This window comes from Condylura cristata, unplaced genomic scaffold (genome assembly GCF_000260355.1).
Source record: "Condylura cristata isolate star-nosed mole 26May11 unplaced genomic scaffold, ConCri1.0 scaffold00008, whole genome shotgun sequence".
In the NCBI taxonomy this organism is placed as follows: domain Eukaryota; kingdom Metazoa; phylum Chordata; class Mammalia; order Eulipotyphla; family Talpidae; genus Condylura; species Condylura cristata.
The window spans coordinates 51,152,176-51,177,113 of record NW_004567109.1 but is presented as its reverse complement, the minus strand read 5'-3'; the positions used below and the strand labels follow the sequence as shown (position 1 = coordinate 51,177,113).

The following is a 24,938-nucleotide window of genomic DNA, read 5'->3' as shown; positions in this document are numbered from 1 at the left end:
TAAAGATTTATTTATTTACTCAAATAGAACTGGGGTACATGCCAGAGTTGTGGAGGGTGAGAGGATTCACCAGAGACAGAGAGGGGAACTGAACAGGCAGATCGATGAAGTACACTGCTGAGGGGAGCAGCGGGCAGGCCAGGAGATGTCTGCCACACAATGTGGTCACCTCCTGGGCAGATGGGAATCGAACTCATGCAGAAGTGGCTTAGGCTTCTTAGTGCTGTGTTTTAACCCGCTGCGCCACCAGGGAGGGCCCCATAAAGCTAATAACTTTTACCAGACATTTTACTTTTATTTCTTAGATGGTTCGGTAGGAAAAAGAAAAAAAAGCTTATCAGAAAATAGAACTAATATTTGTGGCTAATGTGACTTTCCTGAAGAACATAGATAAATTAATATAATTAGTAAAAACTAATCATTCTAGACATTCAGTTTTTTAACTTTATGATCACTCCCTGCAGTAAATATTTAACCTGTCTGCTTCCACATATATGACTACAACATATATCCATTTCTTTTAAATATTTGTTTTATTTACTTATTTACTTATGCATACAAGAAGGTTGTAGGTCAGAGATACAGGGGTTGAGAAGATTCATTGTATAACAGGTGGGCTGACTGAAATATGCTGCTGAGAGGAGCAGTGGGCAAAGCAGGAGAGGTCTGTTGTCCATGTGGGCTAATTCCCCGGTCAGTGATTGAACTCATGCCTCAGTGGCTGAAGATAGCTGGAGAGTATTGAGACTTTAACCCTTGCACCTCCAGGGAGGCCCTCAACATAATTTTTTTATTCAATATTCTCTTATCTGGTAAATGCAACACAGAATTAAAATGGAAAATTGTTTTGGACTTCTTCTCAAGCTTAATAAACTCGAAGACATTTGAATTTTCTTCATGGAAATTGTTTGCTTGGTAAAACAAGGAGCCAGTGCTTTGGATCCTCACCAGTTCTTTACCTTAAGTTAGAGATCTTTCTTTGCATGTGTCTTTTCTTTTAATGCAAGAAATACTTTAATGCTTCCATTTCACAAATGAATTAAATTGATTTAAATTCATTTATTTTTATTTGTTACTTTTGAGGAAAGTTTTTTGAGAGAAATTAAATTTATTAATTTTTCTACCCCAAAACAGATGATTGACAACTGGAAATTTCATAAAGCAAAAGTGGCTTCATATTGGCTTATAAAATTGGACTCTGTAAAACAACGAAAAGTGAGTAATGTCTACTAACAGGTTTGTCCTTTTAGATTACACATTAAGCTACCAGAATTAAGCCAAATTCATAGTCCAACTATGTGTACTTGTTCAATAAACTTCATTTGTTTACTTATTTCTTCAGCAGATATTTATTATGTCTACTAATATATTAAATTATATGCAGTGTTTATAACAACTGTAATAATTCATTTATATTCAAATTATTAAATTTTATATAACATGAAATATCTTAAAATTTATCTACATTATAAAACAGTAAATGAAGATGCAAAAAACAGAAAATCACATTTGTGCAGAAACCTAAATGAAATAATAATGATAGTGTGCAGGTATCTGCAATGTTTCAGACCATGAGGAGTGTGGATACAAAGACTAAGACAGGCTTTTTCTATGCTTCTGAGGCACCACTTTATTTCCTTAATTATAGACCAATTACTTTGTTCTGGTCAACAGTGTATGACATGGTGGCGAGAGATAAGTTTGGATAGATTGGCCATGCTTGGACACAACTTTATAGGACAAGGGAAGATTGGGTTTTACTCTAACATGGGGAGCCCCTGGAAAATTTTGAGCATGAGTGTTAGATGGATTGTTTTATTTATTTATTTATTTGCTTCCTCCTGCATCGACTGGTTTATAATTTATAAGAATTATGAGAGCTGTATGTTCAGAACAGAACTGGTAGGCAGGGGATGTGACAGAATAGAAGTAGACACTAGCCAGAAGGTTTTTAAAGGAATTGAAGTAAGACGTAATGGTTGCTTGATTAAGAAGGCAGTACAAAATTTGTCATGACTTTTCTGACAACCCAGTAGAAGAGAGGAATAAAACAGGAAAGAGAGGTGATAGAAAATCCCAGAGTCACAACCTGGGAAGGGACAGGGAGGAGGAAAGGCCGAGTCTATGGCATTGTGCTGGGAAAATATGAAGGTTTTTCTGAGGTGTTGGGGGGCTTTGGGCATTTCTGTATTAATATCTGTCTTAGTGGGAGGAGAATGTGACCAGAAGCCTGAGATGTCCATCAAGTGCAAGACAACATACATTATTTTTTGGTAGATATACTATTTTAATAGTATTAGTAAAATTGTTGTTTTCCTTCAGTAGTGCAAGCTATCATTTTCTCTTTCTAGTACTTAACTGCTAATAAGTTAAAATTTGATACTGATCAAATGACTTTTAAATTACATACTTTCATCTGAGTAAATGGAACTATTACACAGTAAGTCATTCAACAAGTAACTATTTGGTGGTCTTCCATGGGCAAAATACTCACCTGTTGTTGAGGGGGGTATATAGCAAAATTGGTAATAGAAGTAGATTGCAAAATATACTGTAAGCTGTGAATACGTGTTCACCATGTCGCTGATGGTAGTCTTGATTTAAGGACCTTTTATTGGAATGAGAATTCTGAAGCTCAAGTTCATGTACTTTTTGTAACCTTGATGATAGAGGAGACTAGATGAACTGCTAATTAAAACAAAATATGTAGTCTAGATACAGATGCAATATTTTAAAGATACTTTTACATGATAAATATGATGTTTCAGGTGGATAGAGTAAAGATAATCCTCCTCTTCCCCCCCTAAAATGAAGCAGAAATGATAGACTATTTTGAGAAATTAAGTTGGGGCCTTATCTCTCACCACATACAAAAGTAAATTCTAGAAAGATTAGAGTTTTGTATGCAGAACAGGAAAATATTACAAGTGTAAAAGAACATACAGATGACTATGTTTGTAATTATAGGTTGGGGAAACAAAAAAGACCTAAAACCAGGGAGTCTTACAGGGTAAGATTCACAGATTTGATTATTTATAAAATAGGTAAAATAGGCTTACATCAAGTTAAAAGGCAGACGCAGTGAGATCGGAGCAGAGGATATGTGAGGAAGGGGGACATTTCCAGCACATGTAACACCAGTAACACCGTAAACCAGCACCTCCTATAAATCTGTCAGCAGAAGACAAACTATGCTATAAATATTAGTAAATAAACTTGCAAATTGTACTAAGACTCTATGAAGAGATGATTATGGATCTTCAAATAGCCAATTAACTTGTAAGCAGATACTTGGCTTCTCTAATGATGAAGGTAAAGCAAGTAAAAACCATCACATTGGCAAAAATTATTAGGACCGATAATATCCATTGGTGGAAATAGTAATGGGTAAAAGGGCCTTTACTGTAGTATTAGCAGACCCAGCAAAATCACTTCCAGCATTCTATCTTACAGAATAGTATGGATGTATACAAGATTTGTGTACATGTAAATGCATTACAGTAGCACTTGTGAAAGCAAAACATTTGAAGAAAGATCAATACTGCTTATCAGTAGACTGTAAGATAAATTACAGTACGTCCTTACTATTTAGTTGCATTATTCTGGAGTCATAGATTTTAATCTGAGAGATAGCATAAAATTATGACTCATGACATATGAAACATATATTAGCAAATTAGCCAAACCTTACCAACCATAGGTGAGGGACCCAAACAATTAGTTGCTACCACATACATGGTTTGGGGAGAGCGTGAGCCCATCAGCTCTTCCTTTCAACACACACACATGCATTCTGGGTTCAGAGTGACAAGTACCAGTTGTGTGTGGCTCACTCTGGCACACAGGGAGCCTTGCAGATTTGGGTGACTTCCTTCATTTTACTCGCCATTAGACACCCACGAAGCCTTTGCAACTAATTTTCATCTTTTAGCCAGATGAAATAAAAATACCAGGTCTATTTACTGTGAGTTGACCCATGACCCATGATGGAAATGTTTTCTATCTGTGATGCCCTATAGAGCACTAGAAATACGGTTACTGTGATTGAGGAACCAAACTTTTTATTTAAATTTAAATCCAAATATGTCTGTGACTACTGCATTTGACATTGTGGACAGACCACGTGTAGCCTTCTAAATACTTCTTTGTATTGTAGATAAGAACTTTCTCAGTTATCTTCTGGCTGAAAAATTCCATCAGAGGGTTTGCCAGAATGTCCACTAAGGACTTCACTCATTGCTTTGGAAATCTCCAGGAACTCCTCTGCCAACAAACGTTTTCCTTTCACATCCCATCCTATCAAGATATCAAGATAGCAAATTAAACATACAAGTTATACAATGATATGTACACCAGTTGCAAACCACCTTCATGTGTATACTTTTTAAAAAATATTTATGTAGCATTTAAAAAACTTTAAAATTAGTCACCAAATAAGAACATTTATTTCTGCACCAATAAGGAAATTGATGAAATTTGGTGTCACTTTTCCCTTTGTTGTGTATTTCTATATATTTTTTAAGTTAAAATAATCTTGAAATGGAAGAATGACAGGGAGATAATAGGCATGTCTGTGAGGCCTCTCTAACTTCCCTACAACCAGACAGTATTTTTTCTTATTCTGAATCTGTGTGACACTTTGTACTCAATTGTACTTATGATCTGCCTTGAGAGGTTTATATTTTTTTTCCTCACCTCTCTAAAAGCCAGGGAGAGCATCACATTTTTAGTCATCTGTGGAATGTTTTTTGTCAACATTTGTGAAGTGATTTGAAATGGACTCCTTTATTAACTGTTAACAGCAAGCTGGCTGCCTTCAGTGTCCTTCTTTATGTACTAGCAATAAAAACTGTTTATTTGAACAGCAATATCAAATTAGGACAATGCTGTTTATATATGATCTGTGGTATAAAAAGTTCTGATGAACATTGCTGGAACAATCAAATGATGTGTGTGCATAATAGTAGTATTTGTGAATTGGAAGAAACAATTATTTCATGATTCAAAGTTGTTGTGGTCAATTTGGTTTTTTGAGTAAAAAGAAATGCTTCCTCAAAAAGTAATGCTTGCTTATAAATTTACAAGCAAGTATTTAGGCCAGTTTATCTACTGCTGTATTGGTTTTCTCTAACACTATTTATAGTGAGACATCTTTGTATAAGCCATTACTCCATTTCTCAGATGTGTGAACACATCTTTCAGTTTATTATACACTATTATGTTAAGGGGATGGTAGCACCAATGAGAGGGGGCATGATTTTTTTTAAAGATTTATTTATTTATGCATATAGAACTGGGATACAGGCCAAAGGTGTAAGGGCTGTGAGAGGATTCACCAGAGTGGGGAGCAGAACAGGCAGAAGGATGAACTGCACTGCTGAAGAGAGCAGCGGGTGGGTTAGGAGAGGTCTGCAGTGCCATGTGGGTCACCTCCGGGCTGGGCATCGAACTCATGCTGAAGTGGCTATACCTTCTTAGTGCTGTGCTTTAACCTGCTGGTGCCACCAGGGAGGGCCCAGCAGCAATTTTTTGATGATGACATACAGCACTTTACTACGTGGGTAATTCCATAAGTAATTATTTGAATAATGAGGAGAAATTTTGGGGTAGAACTTTCCAGTTTTGTAAACTTAACCCTACCAAACAATGGATTCTTTAACCCATATTCACATTAAAAAGCCTGATGAATCTGCACATTGTAAGTGCACACCAGTCAGCCTGCATGAAGAGAATGAGCTCTAACATAAACGAAGGTTTTTTAATTGGGGCTTAAAAAAAGTTTGTTCACTTAATCAATAGCATTAGAATTAACTAAGTGAAATATTTAAAATTCACCCCAGCTAGGAATCCATTTTTTTTCTTTATCTCTTCTTTACCTTGTTTATTCCAGATGAAATCAAAGGTAAAGTGGGTCCAGAGAAGGACTGACTGAAATATTATTTTCTTGACAAAAAGTGAACTAGTATATATAAACTGAGAAGTGCATTGAGATTTTTTTTTTAAGTTTTATGTTTTAACTAAATGAAAGAGTCAAAATAGTAGAAAGAAGTGCTGAACTTGGCGACCACATAAATTTGGATTCTGTATTGCCTCTGGTCTTTGCTTGGAGTGGATATCTTCTTAGAACTTCTCTGAGACTTGTAGTTATTGGAGGCTTCTTGTGAGGAGTGAGATATCACATAAGGGCTCTAGCCTCAGAAGGTATAAAACAGACTATTTCTTTTCCTACTAACAATCTTCATACTAGGTTGCTATAATCTAGAAATATATCTATTTTAAGAAGGCAGCGATTTGACCAATTTATGACTAAATATGCATTAATCAGATCTATTCTTTTAGCTATAATGATAATCAATAATCATTAGATGTCAGTTCAGTCCTCTGGGAAGTAGACATATGGCAGAATTAGAAATGAAAGAGATTTATAAAAGCACATATCCTAAAGTTAAAGGGAGGACAGGAAGAGTCTTCATATTGCAGGCAGGTCTGAGATCTGTCAATAGAGTGGAGGAAGTTTAGGGAAGAACTTTGGGCTTTAATGAAACTCAGAAAATGTTAGGCTGATGGGGAGCTTAGAACAAAGATTGCCTTTCAGAGAGATTGCACTGTGTGGAAATAGCCCCTCTCTGGTGTCCCAACAGCTGTTTAATCTTTGACCTAGGTCTGTCAAGGGAGAGTTTGAGCCTGTCTTGAATATTGCAGTGGATCTTGGATGGGGGGGCTGGAAGGCGGTGCAGGAGGAGGTGTGTGCTGTTAGTGAACAGTGCTCTTAGAAACAGGTTAATTTCTTAGCGTGTCTCCACGCTGCCACAAAGGCTGTGTGGTGTGATGTGATTTAGCTTGGCAAACATTTTTTGGTTGCCAGATTTTAAAACAACTATGCTAGGCACAATTGGAGAATAGGAAGTTGTGTGTTCTTTATTTGCTCATTCAAATAGGCCTTCAATAGATAAGGAGTGAGGGACTACCACATCCAAAGCACTATTCTAGGCATACACAACTCACTCACCTAAATCTCTTATTTTTATTTGTAGACCATTGTTGAAATTCGTATCTCATTTCCCCCTCCCCCCTGTTTCAGAATCAAAGTTATTTGCTGGTTGCTCATTAGAATGTTGTAAAACTCTGATTAAAATATCATACAAACAAAATTTTTCACATGTTTCCCTTTTAGTATTCCTGGAAATAAAAGGAAATTATTTGCCTTATTTCAGATTTTCCTTAATGAGTATAAGATTTAAAGTTTAAGGATGTGGGGACTAGATACTGAACAGAATTCTCAGGTGAAAATGGAAACAGTTAATCTTATTTAATGCTATGTGTGGTAACTTGCACTTAGATAATTTAGCCTTGTGCCAGGAATGTAGTTGCTTTATACAATTTGTAAATAATATATGTGAAGTCTAGAAATATGGTAGTGTCGGGCTGTGAAGCTTTGCTGAAAAGTTTATTCTGATGTGATATCCAACCATAAACTAAGGTTTGGGGATAATGAGGGACAAGTAGTGATATTAAGAATGTACTCTATTTGCATTTATTATAGGATTTAAGAGATCCTTGTTTATCAAGTATTTCTTCTCTAAGCAGCAACTTTTTAAAAATACCTACAGCAGTTGCTTTTACATGCATTTTGATGTGACTATTTTCCATCTCTTTTTCATTTGGAGTGACATAAGTGCTGTACAAAGCTGTTCATTTTGCATCAGCAAAGATGCCTTTTCCTGATAGCCATGGCGGCTGCATGCATCATTAGTACAGCATGTAGTGATTTTAATGCTATTTCTAAGCCTCCCTCACCTCTTGCCATTATTTTAATTTAGGGCCAACTGTTCAACCATATGGAGCAGTTTGTCACTCAACATCTGTATGTTCTTACAAAATATGAATTTGTCTGTGTGCTTTAGGCCTTCAAATGTGCTATATTTCATATGGAAAAGACAAATCTTTTCATTTTATTAATGTTTTCATTGACTGAGTCTTCCATTTATGTTCTCCCTGGGAGACCTTAATGCTGAATCAGGGTGCTTTTAAAAAGTCACAATGTCAGGAAGTGGGCATCCATATTCTACAGGGATGCCTACTTGAGTTCACAAATACAAAGGGCATCTTGCTGACCATTTTGTGTGTGTGTGTGTTTCACAAATTATTCATCTTCCACCCACCTTCTTCTAAGCTCAAAGCTCCAAGAAATCCAAAATAGCATTACAGCTGGAACTAGTGCTCATATCTCCTCCCAGTCTGATTTCTTGCCAGCCTGTCCTCTGTCTTCTTAAATTCTTCAGTTGGTGGTTTGTTAAAGATGCAGTCAGGCTTCCCGCCTTTACAGCCTGTGTAGCAAACCTGTCTCTCCCCTGTGGCCTCGAGGGAAGAGATACCTGTGTGGCTGTTTGTGCACCGTGACCCCATCAATCTTCCCAAGAATTACTTGACTAGATGCAAATCTGAATCTAAGAAGAGATAATTGGATTCTCTTTTAAGATTTTGCTGTTAGTGCTGGACTCATCAAATTGGGCATTGGGTGGTACTGAAAGTGTAGGTCTAGCTATACAGGCGTACATTTTCCAGCTGTCATCTTGGGTGCTTATCTATGGCAGAGTTTTCTCATCCATAAAATGAGGTTCAAAATGATTTCAAAACTGAAAAAAAATCCATAATTAGTAATTTTTCCTAGGCAAGGAAACGTAACCTACCTGCACTTACTTGGTGACGGTGACCTGCCACCGTTGTCTGTTTGTTTGAATATACACATAGTTTCCTGCCAAAATAGTAAAGGTTTATGACTATGGAATATAGCCTGAAGATTTTTGGAAAAGGACTATGAGCCAACTATATCCACTTCCTGTACTTGTGTTGAGGGTTAAATAAATTTTACTACATGTGAAAGTGCTTAGAACAGTAAATACTAGTTATGCTGTTTATCTTTTCTGCATAGGCTCTTTTTTTTTTTTTCTCCAAGAAACAGTGTCACTAAGGTAAGCAACTACTAGGAGCTAGTTCTGCTTTTGAGCCTTGGTGACATGATAAATTTACCACCAAGATGGATATGGTCCCTCCCTTAATATAGGTAACAATCTCTAGTCATTGGACAGAAAATTAAATAAAGTAAGATAGATATTATTAGGGGCCAAATGTTCCTTAAAGAGGATCATGCAATAGTTCAGTAATAGGTAAGGAAGAATCTTCCTGAAGATCTTTGAGATAAGACGTGTAAGTCTACCAGGTGAACAGATAGTTTCAGGCAGTGAGGAAGGAACTTATGTGGAAAGCTCAGAGGAGAGATGAGGGATTTAGATTCTTGCCCACTAGGTTTGTCCCCTGCTACCCTCCAAATTACAGGTCTCCTTAATCCCGTCTCTCCTCAGGACTAGTGCCAGCCTCCTTGGGAAAGCTCCTTTAAAATTGAAGGCAAATAGTATCATAGAAAAATATATTTTCTCAGTGGGATACTCTGGGAAAAAGTAGCAAGTTTTTTTTTTTTTTTTGGTTATCCAGAGCATGCCTTCTCACCATTCTGGTAAATTGCTCCTCAGGTAGAGATGCTTGATGGGGCTCAAGAGTCTGAAGATTTATCTGTTTTCCCTGTTGGAGGAAACGTTAGGAATGGAGCAAAAACATTCCTCACCTCTAACTGGCTGCTTGCTGAATTTGTTGCTTTTAGTCATGTGTGGGCTTGGATATTAGAGATCATGCTTTTAAATTCCCTCTACATTAAGAATAAAATATAGAGAGAATGACTAAGCGAGTGTCTAAGTACATAGGGCAGACTACTGGTACCTGTTTGGTTACTCTTCTCTGTAGTTCTTAGGCATGGTCTGCAGTTTACCACACAGTACATTGAAAAAAGAAAATAATAAAGTCATGATCTTAAATGCTTTATCACTTGGAAGTTGAATAATTATTTAATGATTGAATAGGAAAATAAGGTAATGTTAAAATTCCCAGTGTCATTAACATTTTTAAATTCCATTTGTTATATAAAAATTTTATTTAATCTTGAAACCAATTTATGGATTATCTTGGCTTCTTTTTTTAATACTTCCTACATTATGATTTTTGGCTCATTATTACTAATACACAAAGTAGAAAAGAACATTGTGATATGATTTAAATTTGTTATTTACTGCCAGTGTTCATTCTTGTATCACATCAGCCATGAGTACAGCTTTTTACATTCAAAAAGAGTTTAAACTAGTAGCTTAAATGAAATTTATTAAAAAAGGCGTGAGTTAATGCCTGATATGCATATTATATCAGTATTATTGTGAATAATTCATATTAAATTTTTAAAAAAATCTTTCTTTATAATTAAGCATTCATCATGTGTAGTAATGAGCTTTTCCAGGGTAATTTTTTTTTTCTTTCACATGCTACTTTATTACAGATTGCATTCTCTCTCTCATTGTCTTCTCCTTGAATCTACGTCCCCATGACCTGCTATAGGATTTGCTTTTCTGTTCTGGATCCACAGTGAAAAAAGCTGGCTCAGGAAGAAAAGGAATGATGCCACTTACTTAACTCATTTTCCCACAAATAAAATTTATGTTGACAGTTTCTTACTAACTTGATTTTTATACAGGTGTTTATTCTAAAATTGTCTTGTCTAGATGTGACTAGTATCAATTATTTAATTATGGCTTTTTTAAAAAGGAATATTTTTTAATCTGATTCCAGTCTTTTATTCATTTGTGTCTATTTGGAGAAATCATATCTTCCTCTCAGTCTTTATGCTTAAAAATATCTCTTTTCATCTTTCATTTTCATATTCATCTTTGACAAAATGAAATCTAAAAATCTACCTTAGTGAAGAAAAGTTAGAAAACCTGTATTTGTTGATATTTGTAGAAAAGAGTTTCATTAGAAATACTGGTATTTTGTAAATATTAAATACATATGAATTAGACAAAGTAGCTTTTTGGGGTATGCAAATTATTTAGAATGTTTAGGATTTCTGTTGTCTAGAATTAGTACAATCATAGTCATTATGTTTTTTTTTTTTTTTAAAAAGATTTATTTATTTATACAGACCTGGGGTACAGGCCAGAGATGTGGAGGGTGAGAGGATTCACCAGAGACAGAGTGGGGAGCAGAACAAGCAGATTGACGAAGTACACTGCGGAGGCGAGCAGCGGGCGGGTCAGGAGAGGTCTGCCTTGCCATGTGGTCACCTCCGGGGCAGGCTGGAATCGAACTCATGCGGAAGTGGCTTTAGTTTCTCAGTGCTGTGCTTTAACCCGCTGCGCCACCAGGGAGGGCCCTATAGTCATTATGTTTTATAGTACTCTCTATTTGTCTGTAAATGATTCGGTTTTTATTAATTAATCAATTACTTCTTAATTTTTTATTAACACCTTAAAGATCATTATACCATTTATGACCCCCCAACACCTAATGTACAGCTAGGATCTTTGCAAGAATCAATTATCTAAACATGACTCCTCTTCATCCCTTTGGTTCTCCATATCTCACTTTGCCATTTTCTTGAATTCAGGGTTCACCAGTTCCTTGTCTTCTTTCCTTATATATTCTCATGAAATCTATGTGGATTTCTTATATGTATTTTAAAAATTGACTTGTTTTTACTTCTAATTAAAAGGGTTACGGCCCTCCCTGGTGGTGCAGCGGGTTGAAGCACAACACTGAGAATCTAGAGCCGCTTCAGCATGAGTTCGATTCCCGCCTGCCCCGGAGGTGACCACATAGCGAGCGAGGCAGACCTCTCCTGACCCGCCCGCTGCTTCCCTCAGCGGTGTACTTCGTTGATCTGCCTGTTCTGTTCCCTGCTCTGTCTCTGGTGAAGCCTCTCGCCGTCCCTGAGCCTCTGGCCTGCACCCCAGTTCTGTGTGCACAGGTGGATGAATCTTTAAAAAAAAAAAAAAAAGGTTACATACTGATATAACCTCTGTCAAGTATTTTATTTAAATTTATGTATGCATACAAGAGCTGATTGTAGGCCAGTGGTGCAGGGGGGTGGGGGTGAGATGGTTCACCAAAGACAGAGTGGGCAGTAGAACAGGCAGATCCACCGAAATAACTGCTGAGGGGAGCCCTAGGTGACATAGGTGAAGTCTGATATGCCATGTGCATTAGCTCTCTGGCTGTTCACAATTATAAACAGTTTTAACAACCTAACTCCCTGCCAATGGAGAGTTATAATATACTATTATATAGTAGTTAAAATAAATGAAATGTAACAATACAGAGCATCTAGTAATATAATGGTGAATTAGAAAAATACTCGACAGAGGTGGGGGCCTCCCTCATGGCACAAAGAGTTAAGTGTCAGCACGATGAAGCTATCTGCAGCCACTATACATACGTCTTATTTTTAGCTTATGAGAGTTTATTTTTTTAGGTATAAAGTCACAGAGTCAAGAAGTACATAAATTTTCAACTTTAGGAGATAATACCAAGCTCTTGCCCAGAGTGACTGAACCCATTTGTACTCCCAACATCAATGTATAGGAGACCCTATAAGTACTTTTCTCACTCTCCAGCACTTGATGTTGTCATTTTTCATTTTGTAAATTAAATGAACATGAAATGATATCTTCTTCTTAATTAATTTTATTCTTTGTGTTTGGGGGGCATATTTATTTCCTCTTATGAAACTTCTGTTCATGTATTTTTATCCATTTTTTTCTATTAAAGTGTTGATGTTCATTGTAACAGTTTGTTAGACATTCATTATATATTCCTGATACTAAGTATTTTATTAGATGTATGTTTTGAGGTTACTATTTTCAAATCTCTATGTATTGATTAACTTTAAATTTAATTTAAAATTCAAATTTAAACACTTAACTTCAGTAGTCTCACTTACCAACTGTATCATTTACCAAAGTCTCATATGTACATGAATTCATTTCTGGACTCTTAATGTGTTGTTCAGGGAATGAGTGAGTCAGGGTGTCTCATTTTATGTTTAAATTATATGTATTTATCTTTGAATTGTAGACACACACCTAGATTTTTAAATATTTTGGTTTTTCCACTAGATTTTGGACATAGTAAAAACAAGTGTTCGTACAGTTCTTCCACGTATCTGGAAGGTAGCTGATGTGGAGCAAATATATTTATCTCGGATTTTCAACCGCATTTTTAATCACTTACTCTGGAATCATGGGCAAGGACTGTGGAACTGTTTCTGTGATTCAGGGTAAGTTTCAAATCATCTTTTATTATAGTCTTTTTTTTAAAGATTTATTTATTTATTCGTACAGAGCTGGGATACAGGTCTATACAGAGATGCGGAGGGTGAGAGGATTCACCAGAGACAGAGCGGGGAGCAGGACAGGCAGAGGGGGAGCAGCGGGCGGGTCAGGAGAGGTCTGCCACACCATGTGGTCACCTCCCGGGCAGGCGGGAATCGAACTCATGCGGAAGCGGCTTAAGTTTCTTTGTGCTGTGCTTTAACCCGCAGTGTCACCAGGGAGGGCCTATTATAGTCATTTTTAATAATTACTATCTATATGTAGAGGTAACCCAACAGAATAGTTGAATTTCTTTAGTGATCTCTTAAAATATGGATTTTTTTCATTGCTTATAATTTTTTTTTTTAAAGATTTATTTATTTGTGCATACAGAACTGGGGTACAGGCCAGAGGCTCAGGGGCAGTGAGAGGCTTCACTGGAGACAAAGTGGGGAACAGAACAGGCAGATCAATGAAGTACACTGCTGAGGGGAGCAGCTGGCGGGTCAGGAGAGGTCTGCCTCGCCATGTGGTCACCTCCGGGGCAGGCGGGGAATTGAACTCATGAGGAAGCGGCTTTAGATTCTCAGTGCTGTGCTTTAACCCGCTGCGCCACCAGGGAGGGCCTCATTGCTTATAATTTTTAATAAACAGGGTCATTTAGATAAGATGGTTAATGTGAGTACACCACCACCTAACTAATTGGAATTATGTGGAGAAAAGAGTTTGTATTAATGAAAAGTCTTAACTATGAGTTTCTTCTGTTGTGGTCTTAATATAGCAACCTTCCAAAGTTATGGCCATATTCCTGTTCTTTCCCTGAAATTCAGTCCTGCCAAAACTCTATGACTCCTGGTCATTGTAGCCTCAGGGTGCCTAAAATCAAACTTCATACCTCCCCTTTTCTGCAGACATGACTTACCATCTGAACTTTCCTTAACCCCATTGTTAATTCTCCTGGTCATACAGGTTTGCCATCTCAAGGGCATCTGCCTCTTCTTTCTCCCTGGTTGTACATTTTTTTGGTAAACATACATATATATCATACTCTGGATACTCTTCAGATTGCATAAATCTTTCGCCTTTTACGTACATATATATCATCTAGTTTTTCTTAACATTTAATAATAAATTTTATTTTTGGAGTTAATTTGACTAGTACATTGCTATTTTTGAGTGAAAGTGACTTTTGCTCCTTTGTTAATTCTAAGTACAATATTATATTTAGTTCCAAACATCTCAAAACATACTCCTTCTACTTATTGGAATTTTAGACCCTTTAATAAAGCCTTCCATTCACTGATGCCATTCTGTCTTTTTGAGACCATGTTTCTCCTGAAAAAATAAACAGTAGCCTTTCTACTGAAAAATACCTTTCAGAGTTTCTAGAGCATTTTTTAAAATTCCAAAGAGATCAAATATCTACAGAAGATTGAAAATGGAGTCTTGAATTTCCCATTGGGAAGTACATTTCTTCAGAAAAATATTTTCCTTCATGCTTTTTTTTTTCTTTATGAAAATCTACTCTTTTTTCTCTCTAAGGGTTAAGCAAATTGGTTTATGTAAAATGAGACTTGAACCATTTACCAAGTCTTGAACCAAGCTTTCCCCTTGAGGCTTAAAAAGAGTTTTATTTGCATAAGGTAGTACTTCTCACTCTCTCGCTCTTTCTCTCCTTTGTGAGGGTCTATTGAGGTGTTTCCTGATTTGGACTATGATACTGAACTTCAGATTTGTAAATATATCTGTATTGTGACACTTCTTAACTGAGGTTTGCCAGCTCCACTGCCTGCTTTGGAATAAGCTGAGTGTGCTAAAGGAGAGAGGCACCACTGAAGTTTCATGGCTTTACTTGTGATAGCATTACTTCAAGATAGTGAGTCTGTGCTCTAAGAATAATATGGACACATAATTATTTCTGAAAGTGTTTCTGAAGCAGTTGTTCATAATCTAAGGATTAATGTAAATTCTTCTAGGGCAAAGAGGTCACAAATTAAGGAATAGCAATTTTTAAATTCTAATGTGGGATCATTATTAATACATTGGTAGATACAGCTTTCTAGTGAATGTAAAGTTCCCAGGATACTCAATTTTTGAGCATTTTATGAACACTTAAATATAGAGTAACATAATTTTTAACAATCCTGTTACTTACAATGGAAGTGATATCTTTAAAGACAGATAGTACTGAATTCTATGTTGTGTTTTGTTAGCATAAAGATTAACTTCTGAATCTGTATTTATTTTATACCTTTCAACCACCTCTAATCCCTTCAAACATGTGAGAACATTTTTGCTTTTCCATTTTTGTTTGCTGCTAGGTAGGTGATATCACTAGTTGTCATTTTTTTAGCAGTAATTTTTTTTTTAAAGATGTATTTATTTCTGCATACAGAACTGAGGCATAGGCCAGAAGTGCAGGGGTGGTGAGAGGATTCACCAGAGACAAAGTGGGGAGCAGAACAGGCAGATTGACAAAGTACACTGCTGAGGGGAGCAGCGGGCGGGTCAGGAGAGGTCTGCCGTGCCACGTGGTCGCCTCCGGGGCCGGGGATCGAACTTGCACTAAAGTGGCTATGGCTAGCTTCATAGTGGTGTGCTTTAACCTGTTGCATCACCAGGGAGGGCCATTAGCTGTCATTTTTAACAACCATGTGAGGTCATGTCTGTTTCCATGCCAACAGATCCTCTTGGGAGAGTATTTTCAGTAAAAGCCCAGAGTTGGTGACTCCTTTGCAGCTCCAATGTTGCCAGCGCCTGGTGGAGCTCTGTAAACAGTGCCTGCTAATGGTTTACAAATATACGACTGACACAAGAGGATCTCTCTCAGGCATTGGTCTGGAGTGGGGTAATTCCAGGTATGTGTTTATACTCCCTAGTTTGAATTTTATGTAAAGTAATGCCACAATGCAGGTTGAAACTGCAACTTAAATTTGTTTATATGGCTTGAAAAAATCTATAGGCTGCAAATTCATACAAAAATTCTTCTGACTTGTATAATCTTTACCTTTAGAGGACCAAATAAGTATAGCAATCACATATCTGAAGGTAACAGAAATAACCCACGTGGAAATGAGATTATTCAGTTTTAATATTTTTGCTTCCACAGATAAGAACATCCAAGTGTAGTAGTATAGTGAACATCTTTTCTGGATAGGGATATTTTAGTATTTATCCTTCAGCTTAATGTAGTTGAGAAGATGTCTTTAGGTTTTACAGTTTAGTATGCTTCCATTACTCTATTACCAAATCTGTGGGGGGTGAATTTTATTAAGTTTCACTTAAAATTTGATATTTTATGAATGTTGAACAGTTAAAAATAGTAGTTTTCCAAAACCATGAAGTATAATACTGTTTTTAAACTACATGAATACACAGAACAAACAAGAAATATATTTTAGCATTTTCCAAGATAATCCTATTTCCTATTAGAATTAAAAATGAATGTTACTTTATTTTAGTATATTTAAGTTGTAGTACTACTCTCAGGATAAGAAAATATACCGTGACTTTGAAAAGGAAGTGACAGCCAAAAGATGACAGGGTTCAACTTCCAGTTGAGTAGGCAGTGAGGAAAACGAATCCATGATAGCTAGGATTAGCATGCAAGTCATGATTGTTAAATAGCTCATAGAGAACATAGGAAAGCTAACTTTCTATAAATAGGACGAGATAGCAGAATTATTTGGAATTTTTATTTTGTACCATGTATTGGGAGATGTATTTTTAATCTTTCTTTGTCTTGGATTTTGTCATTTTATTATTGTACCTTTAACCTGTCTTTTAAAAAAGATTTATTTATTTATGCATACAGAACTGGGTTACAGGCCAGGGATGCAGAGGGTGAGAGACTTCACCAGAGACAGAATGGGGAGTAGAACAGGCAGGTTGACTGAAATACACTGCTAAGGGAAGCAGTGGGTGGGTCAGGAGAGGTCTGCTGTGCCATATGGGTCACCTCCCTGGCTGGAGATCAAACTTGTGCTGCCGTGGATGTGATAGCTTCATGGTGCTGTGCTTTCACCCATTGCACCACCAATGTAGTTTCATGTGCTTTTTTTGGTTCATAGTGAACCTCTTTTTCTTTTTTTAGTCTTAAAAATCTGCTTTAGGGCCCTCCCTGGTGGTGCAGCAGGTTAAAGCACAGCACTAAGCTAGAGCAACTTCAGCATGAGTTCAGTCCCCATCCCAGAGGTGACTACATGGCGCAGCAGACCTCTCCTGACCCACCCGCTGCTCCCCTCAGCAGTGCACTTCATCAGTCTGCCTGTTCTGCTCCCCACTCTGTCTGTGGTGAATCCTCTCACTGCTCCTGCACCTCTGGCCTGTACCCCAGTTCTGTATGCAAAAATAAATAAATCTTTAAAAAAAATCTGCTTTTATTAGCATTTAGGTTTTTGAATGTTTACTTTTTTCTACTTTCTAGTTTTATCTTATTCTGCAAATTTCCTCAAAAATGAGTATAATCATTGCATCCATTGGTTTTACACTGAGATTTGCAAACAGAAAGAAGGTTGTAGGCTAGGTTGTAGGAGCACTGTTTCTGGAGTTTGGTCACATGAGTTTGAATCCTGACTCTGCCCCTTATTAAGAGCAGTGAGACTGTGGGCAAAGCATTTGACCCCTGCATGTGTGTGTACAAGATATATTCATCTGTAGAACTAAGTCTACAATAATTTCTACCATGTAGAATTGATATGAGAACTAAATGAGTTAATCTTTGTAGAGCAGTGATAATGGTGCTGGGTGTATAAAAATACTATTTAAATGTGTTAAATAAAAGTGTAAGTTATCTGTAATCTAGACTTTGTGCTTTTTTAAAATATGAAGTGGCGATCTTTAACTCAAAAAGATATATTAATATTATTGTAAAGTCAATAGTAATCTTTTCTTGGAAATTCTTGAAAAGAAAGTTAATAGAAATTACTGACTGCTGTGATACTATCAATGTTATCAGAATGTGTTTTCAATAAAAGATAAAACACCTTTCAACTAATACAAAGTAGTGAGTTTTGATAAACACCTTCATTTTTTTTACACCTTTGTTAAATAAGAACGGTGGCCTTTTCATGGTAGAAGATATCAGATTAATAATGATTTCACTAGCTCTCGACATAGTAATTAATCCATGTAAGTTACTCATGTGATGTTAATAATTTATATAATCTGTGATGTGAAAAATCAATTGTTTCATTATTCAGCATCCATTGTGCAATTTTGATTTAATTTCGTTTGTTGTATATTAGTTTACTGCTATATCAGCTTAATAATTAGAGCAATTATTTATAGCTTGATATCATATAATAGACTTAGATGATAGCAGATAATTCATAAAGAAATGTTTATGAATATTATGCATTATTTCCCACTTTAATCTGAATATTGCATATAGTGTGAACATAATGAATTATAATATTCTTCTGTAAAATTCATTTAGCATAGCTATAAATATAATTTTCCATTGACTTAGAGGTATAGCAGTTATCAGTGCTAATATTGATGGGCAACTAATAGTACACTTAGCCATCAATTTCTTCATATATCTCTGGAAGTCTCATTCTTTTGTTGGAATACTGTAATCTCAAATGAAAAAAATAAATGATTTGAGGCTGTGTTACTGTTTATGTCTTCAGGACAACTGCAGTTACAAATCTCCTGTTGCCACTTGGGCTCCTGGAAATCCTTTGTAGATATCTTTGTTCTAACTTTATGGCTTATCTTCATCCTTTCTAAGACTAAAACTTTTAATACTGGTGTTTATTTGCATTTGTTCATGTGGATTTCCTTGAGAAGTTCTTACTAGACATAGACTGGCCCAATGGAAACCAAAGTTTTCCAAAGAAAAGCAGATATAGTGTATCTCTGATTGCAATTCCTAATTCCCAAAACTTGAAAACAAAAGATACCCACTTATTGCTAACATTTGACTTGAATTGACATGAAACTTCTAGTCTTTAGTTTATCCTTCATGTCCACACAATTCATTACAAAATATTAATGTTTCTTTTCAGGATGCTACCTGTAAGTCTTGATGGAGATTCTATATAGTATATGGTAGATGCACTATATTGTACTTCTAAAATCTGGAAAATTCATGTATTCTGAAATACATTTTCAGCAAGGGTTGATGCAGCCTGTATTCATGATAGTTTTTGATGTTCTTTAATCATAGGCAGGGTGCAGTAAAAGAATTAAATTATAATTTAAGAATGATAACTTTGTTTTTCAGATCAATGAAATTTTATCAAGTTCTTCTCAATGATTTCATCCTCCTTGAACAAATAATTATTATTATGTCAGATTCTCTTATTATGTTTTTAAGAAATATTCAACTTGTTGCACACATTACTTATAGAGATGATAAATTCCAAATTAACATGAGCCTCATAAGAGCTTCTTAGAATTGAGTATAATAGCTCTTTATGGGGTATATCCTGGAATGCTAAGATCATATCTATAAGTAACTCTTTGGGTGAGGCGCTATGACTGCACTTTCTCCCTCCCTCAGTCTGGAAAAATAGATCTTTTTATGTGGATTGCATTGTCCATTACAGTATCCTTTCTGATGTAGGGTATTTTAGCCATTTCATCCTTTAGTAGGAGCTTAGTTTGTAAAAGTCTAATTTTTTTTTATTTATTACAAAAGTTTATTTTTACATCATTAAGTCTAATTTTTTGACTCTCATTTTTAGGTATTTGCTACCAGGAAGTGCACAAATCTTCATGAGAACACCATCGTACAACTTGAAATATAATTCACCTGGAATAACTCGCCCCAGTGTTTTGTTTACATCTCGATATGGCCATTTGTGAAACAGAAGGGAAGATCAGCATGGGTTATGCATAATAGCATTTCATTCCCCCCCCCAATCTAAACATGCAAAGAAAGTGACCATTAAGTGCTATTTTATGTATATATGGCATAAATGTGTGTGAAACTGTATACACACATGCATTCAAATAACATATATATATATTATAATATATGAAAGAAAAATGAGCAGAAAACTGGTTAGAAGATTTCACCTTTCTGGACATGTAATAGACCATGTTAAAATTGTTTACACAAATATGTGAATGTTTAGAATTTGCTAGGTTTACAGGTAATTCCTACTAGAAATGTTATTTTTGCTGCAGAGTATATAAAACAAATTGATCTTAAAGATTCCATTACAGTGTTAAATTATTTTCTAGATAATGCCTTTTGAATTGAAAAAGCATTCATAGTATGACACCTTATTAATTCTCTTTTACATAGTAGCTATTTAAAATAATAAAAAAAAAGAGTTAGAAACTTGGTGTTGTTTGATGATAAGGTTAAGTATAAAACATGTTTATCATTACTATAACACATTATAACATACTATAAAAATCCAAGCTGATTCTCCAACATTTTTATTCCTCTATGTGGAAATGTAGTTACTTATGATAATGTACATTTTCTGTAGGGACCCAGTAAAATCATACTATTATCTAAAATGGAAGACAATCCAGTGTGTTAAAAATAAATGTAAGCTAGCTTTTGCTCCTTGTCATCGAGAGTCACATAAAGGAACAGAAAATGATGGTAATGACAAAATTTTTTGATGTGATGTTTGTTTCATGTACCACTCACTTTTATTTAGAAAACTTATATTTAATGGACACGTAGTCAAATACATTTCTTCTAATCTTCAAAAGTAGAAGGGCTGGCATTTTAAACTCATTTCTGTCTTACAGGATAATGAATCACATTTACTTTACAAGAATCCAATGTTGTCACGAATTTACTTTGCAAAGTCTAACACAGAGCTTCTATTGCACCGTGGATAACTAAATTATTAAAAATGTAAGATTCTGATTACTAGATATTATTAGTCATCAGCGTACCCTTGAGAATTTTTAAAAGTTTTTTCCTGTCCAAAGTTAATATGTTTTATAGCAGTTTACTTCCTTTTCTTATTTACCGGTTCAAAAACAAGTGAGTTTTAAATTTTCCATAAAAATGTAAAGGCCTATCATTGACATGGTAATCCTTAGAAACTGCAGTGTTCACCCTTTACAATCTTATTTAAACTTGTCCCAGAAATTTTAATTTCTTACAGTTGCTAAATATTTGCACAATATTTTACCTCCTTTTACTGTCCTTAAAGCTTTTTTCAGTAAATCAAGAAATGGCCCCAAAGCAGAAGGAAAACTGAGAAAGGCAAATTGGACTGGTTTAATTCACAAGCTGGATAATTGGCAACCCAAAGTTGTAAGTTAGATATATTTTGCATTTAAAGCTATATTCTGAGGATGTGTTAGGCTAAAATTGGTTCTTTCTTAAGTTATTGCTAGCTACTTGACTCTTTATGACTACTTAAATCTGTATTCTAGTAGATACTTCTCCTTGCTGGATACATCCCAGCAAGGAATTTGTTACTAGTTTTGTAGAAGGATGGTTTAAATGTCAGAAAGAAGGGAATTTCAGTGTACCTCAGTTTTGTTTATGACTCAATTTTATAAACTCTTAAATATTTTATAGGTTCCATAGGTTAAATAAAACAAAACTTTGAATTATAAAATCATTATAAAAGTGATCAGCAGACCTCACAGATTTTTGGGGGGCAGTTTTTCTTATAAATTAATGCTTTGCTCATGAATGTGACTCAAATATAAGTGTGTAGTGTAGATGTAACATCAGCTAGTTTGTTGTTTGCTCACTCTCTGACTTACACCATAAACGGTCACTTAATTTGGTGGAGTGGGTACTTTGGAACTTCCGTCCTTAGTTGTACAAGAGTGACTTTTTTTTCCTAAATAAAGAATAATGTTCAATATGGAGAGGAACTATTCTTCCCCTGGGAGATGGGGGTGGGAACACCAAATTTGGGGGGAAAGACAAGAAAATTAAATGTATGAAACTTCTCAAGTAACTTCATTTTTCTAGCAATTTAAATTTGGCTTTTGAGCACTGAAATTTTACTACCCATGCTTGATCACTTAAATATGAGGAAGTTGTGAATAAAAGCCATGTGCTCACTGTTTATATATATTACCAGTTATGTTCTCTGTGGATGATCGTTGCTATACTACTTATTCCTTAATGAGAAACTAAGAAGGAAGCTAAAATAATAAACCATGGAAGTCTGCAGGGGCCATAGAAGTGTTTTAGAGCTATAAAATATTCCTTACTATTTGCTATAATTTTTTTATTTATTAGGTTAAAGCATATGAATATAAGTGATAATATGGGTCTAACACACAACTCTATTCTAGGAGAGAAAACAACTTTATCTAAAAAGCTCCAGAAGCTATTCAATCTGACCAGGAGTTTTAATAGTGAATTTGGTTAACTTATAATGAAGGCAATAATTCAATTCTATTATCAATTCTATTATTATTAAAAAACGTACCCCTGGTCATTCTGTAAATCTAAAATTAGAATGCTTTCCAGAACTATATATGATTTCCAGAGTTGTTTAAAAAGTCTTTTAATTTTAAATCATCTATGAATATAGTTTGGAATTAGAGGTTAGTTTTCACTTTAATATTCCAACACAGTAGGTTAGTTACCATCCGCTCGATATAATCAGTAAAAAGGAAATGTGAGCCATACTTTTTTCTACTAGCAACAAATTTTATTTTACTATATTTCATTAACGTAGCCAGTCTTCAAAGTTAAAACTGGATCAGATATGGAAATGACAACAGTAGTTCTGTGTAGAAGTTGAATAATTGAATATTGCTGGTTATTTTTAAGCTGCAAAGAGCTATTCATACTTTTTCATATGCTGAATTGATATTATTCAATGTAATAAAAATAAAATTAACCAAGCTCAAGCAAAAATATAAAACTAAACCACAAACAAACCCAGACTTCATGTCACCTAATGTTTGCACACAGTGAGATGATAGTGGATAGTGGACATCAAGAAAAATAATTGCATTTGAATTCTCCTTCAATATGGAAAACATGATGGTAGAATTTTGTTACCTAATTCAAAATTCTAATGTTTTAATATAAATTATTCCAAATGCTTTTTTGTTTAGAATTCAAACTCATTCCATTAAAAACATTCTCTTTAAAATTTAAACATATGCAGTACCTGACCTTTTCAAAAGTTAAAAAACTGATAGCTGCATATTTTCAGTTTCCTATAAAGCATGTCTTCTTTCTTCAGTAAATATTCTTTAAAAACAACAGTAAATGCTTTGAGAAGGGTGACAGGAAATACCTTCCTTTTCTGTTCTATAATGATAATTTGCATTTGAGTCTTTTTGCTTGGTTTTAAGGGTTAAACAATAAAAAGCATATCTATAGTTGTGTTCCTGTGCCATGATTATTATTAGTTATCTGAATATTTTATGTTAATGTCATAAAATTAAACTTAGAGATTGAAACTATATTCATGATAAATTTCATTCCTTATATTGCTTTATCTGTTTTCTTCTTTTTTTTAAAACTCTGTTCCTTTGAAGTTTTGACCTCTGAATGGACAGTCACGAAAAGAGAAATCCTGCCTTTTAAATATTGATTTTCCTTGCATTTTGGTGTTGTATTTTGCCACAACAACAATAAACCTTAGAAAAATATGTTATTGGATCAAGTTCAGTTTCCTGAGATTATTTTTTAAGAATCTGGTTGAAGTCTCTATACCTAAAAAACATCAGTTGTCTGGATCCAAAGGAACCAACATACATGGTTACAAATATCTGTTTTGTACCCCCAAAACTGCTATATTAAACATATTGTACAATTTGAGATTACTGCCTTTTTTTTTTTTTTTTTTTTAATGTTTGCCTGTCATAAACGGGTCTGTGGAACACTGAGGTAAAACTTCAGGTGACGCATTCAGTACTAACTGGGCTGTATTATCTAAGAAGAACTACATTAAGCTTTCATTATATCCCAACCTACTAACTTGAATAGCATTGGTAAAATCATTCAATGCAGTAGTATTTTTTCAGTTGATACGATTTACCTTACAAAAGTAATCTTATAATGCTGATAATTCTCTTTCAAAGGTTGATAATGACAGTTCTTCATATTGAGTGATGAGTTCATGCAGTAATACTGTATGTTAAAACAATGCATATTAATCAGTTTGCTAAAGATTCTGATTTGAAGATAAACTTGAAAATGTTTGCTAACATGAATCATGATTCCAATTATCCCTATGTGCTTTACTACTTGTATATATAAATGCAAATGTTGTTATAGAAAATATGCTTAAAATGTCAACACAATGTGCAATTAGTATTGCATTGTCGTGCTTGAGCATGTGATGTCTGTATGGTGAAATTATTTCAGTTACATAGATATGTTACTATAATAAAATATTTAACATAAAAAAGCTGTATGTCATTAAATGGTTATTTCTGTTTTTCACGCACACAAACACATACAAATACACAATTTTTTTTTTTGTAGTAGAAGAGACTTTCAATTAAACTTTCAGGTGATGAAATATATTTATAGTAATTTTCTTCTGTGTTACAGGCAGCAATAGCTCAGTGGGGATAACTTCACCTGCTATTAAAGTCAGGTTGAGTAAACAAAATTGGTGTCAGCTCCTCTCTGAGCCTAAGGCACACTGTTTTAAAATTTAGAAATGACACTTTTATATCTTTTCAGTTTCGTGGATTATAAAAGCAGTATTACTAATCTAATTAGAATAATGTCAGCATCTCAAGTGTGAAGTTCATTTTATTCAGGAACTTATAATCTTATCATTGCTAAAACTTAGCTTCAATAAGAGGCATATCTTAGTCTTACTGCCTTTT

At 34.9% G+C, this 24,938-nt stretch overlaps 1 protein-coding gene across 1 annotated transcript in view; it reads left to right on the top strand.

The window, feature by feature from the left end:
* Positions 1-23,959, top strand: part of TTLL7 (tubulin tyrosine ligase-like family member 7) — a 108,954-nt gene extending 84,995 nt beyond the window's left edge. The window contains exons 18-21 of the mRNA XM_004679152.2: positions 1,135-1,215; positions 12,996-13,156; positions 15,875-16,048; positions 19,883-23,959. Coding sequence (XP_004679209.1) covers positions 1,135-1,215; positions 12,996-13,156; positions 15,875-16,048; positions 19,883-20,003 — 537 coding nt within the window. The 3' untranslated portion in view covers positions 20,004-23,959. The remainder of the gene's footprint in view (positions 1-1,134; positions 1,216-12,995; positions 13,157-15,874; positions 16,049-19,882) is intronic.
* Positions 23,960-24,938: the final 979 nt, after the last annotated feature.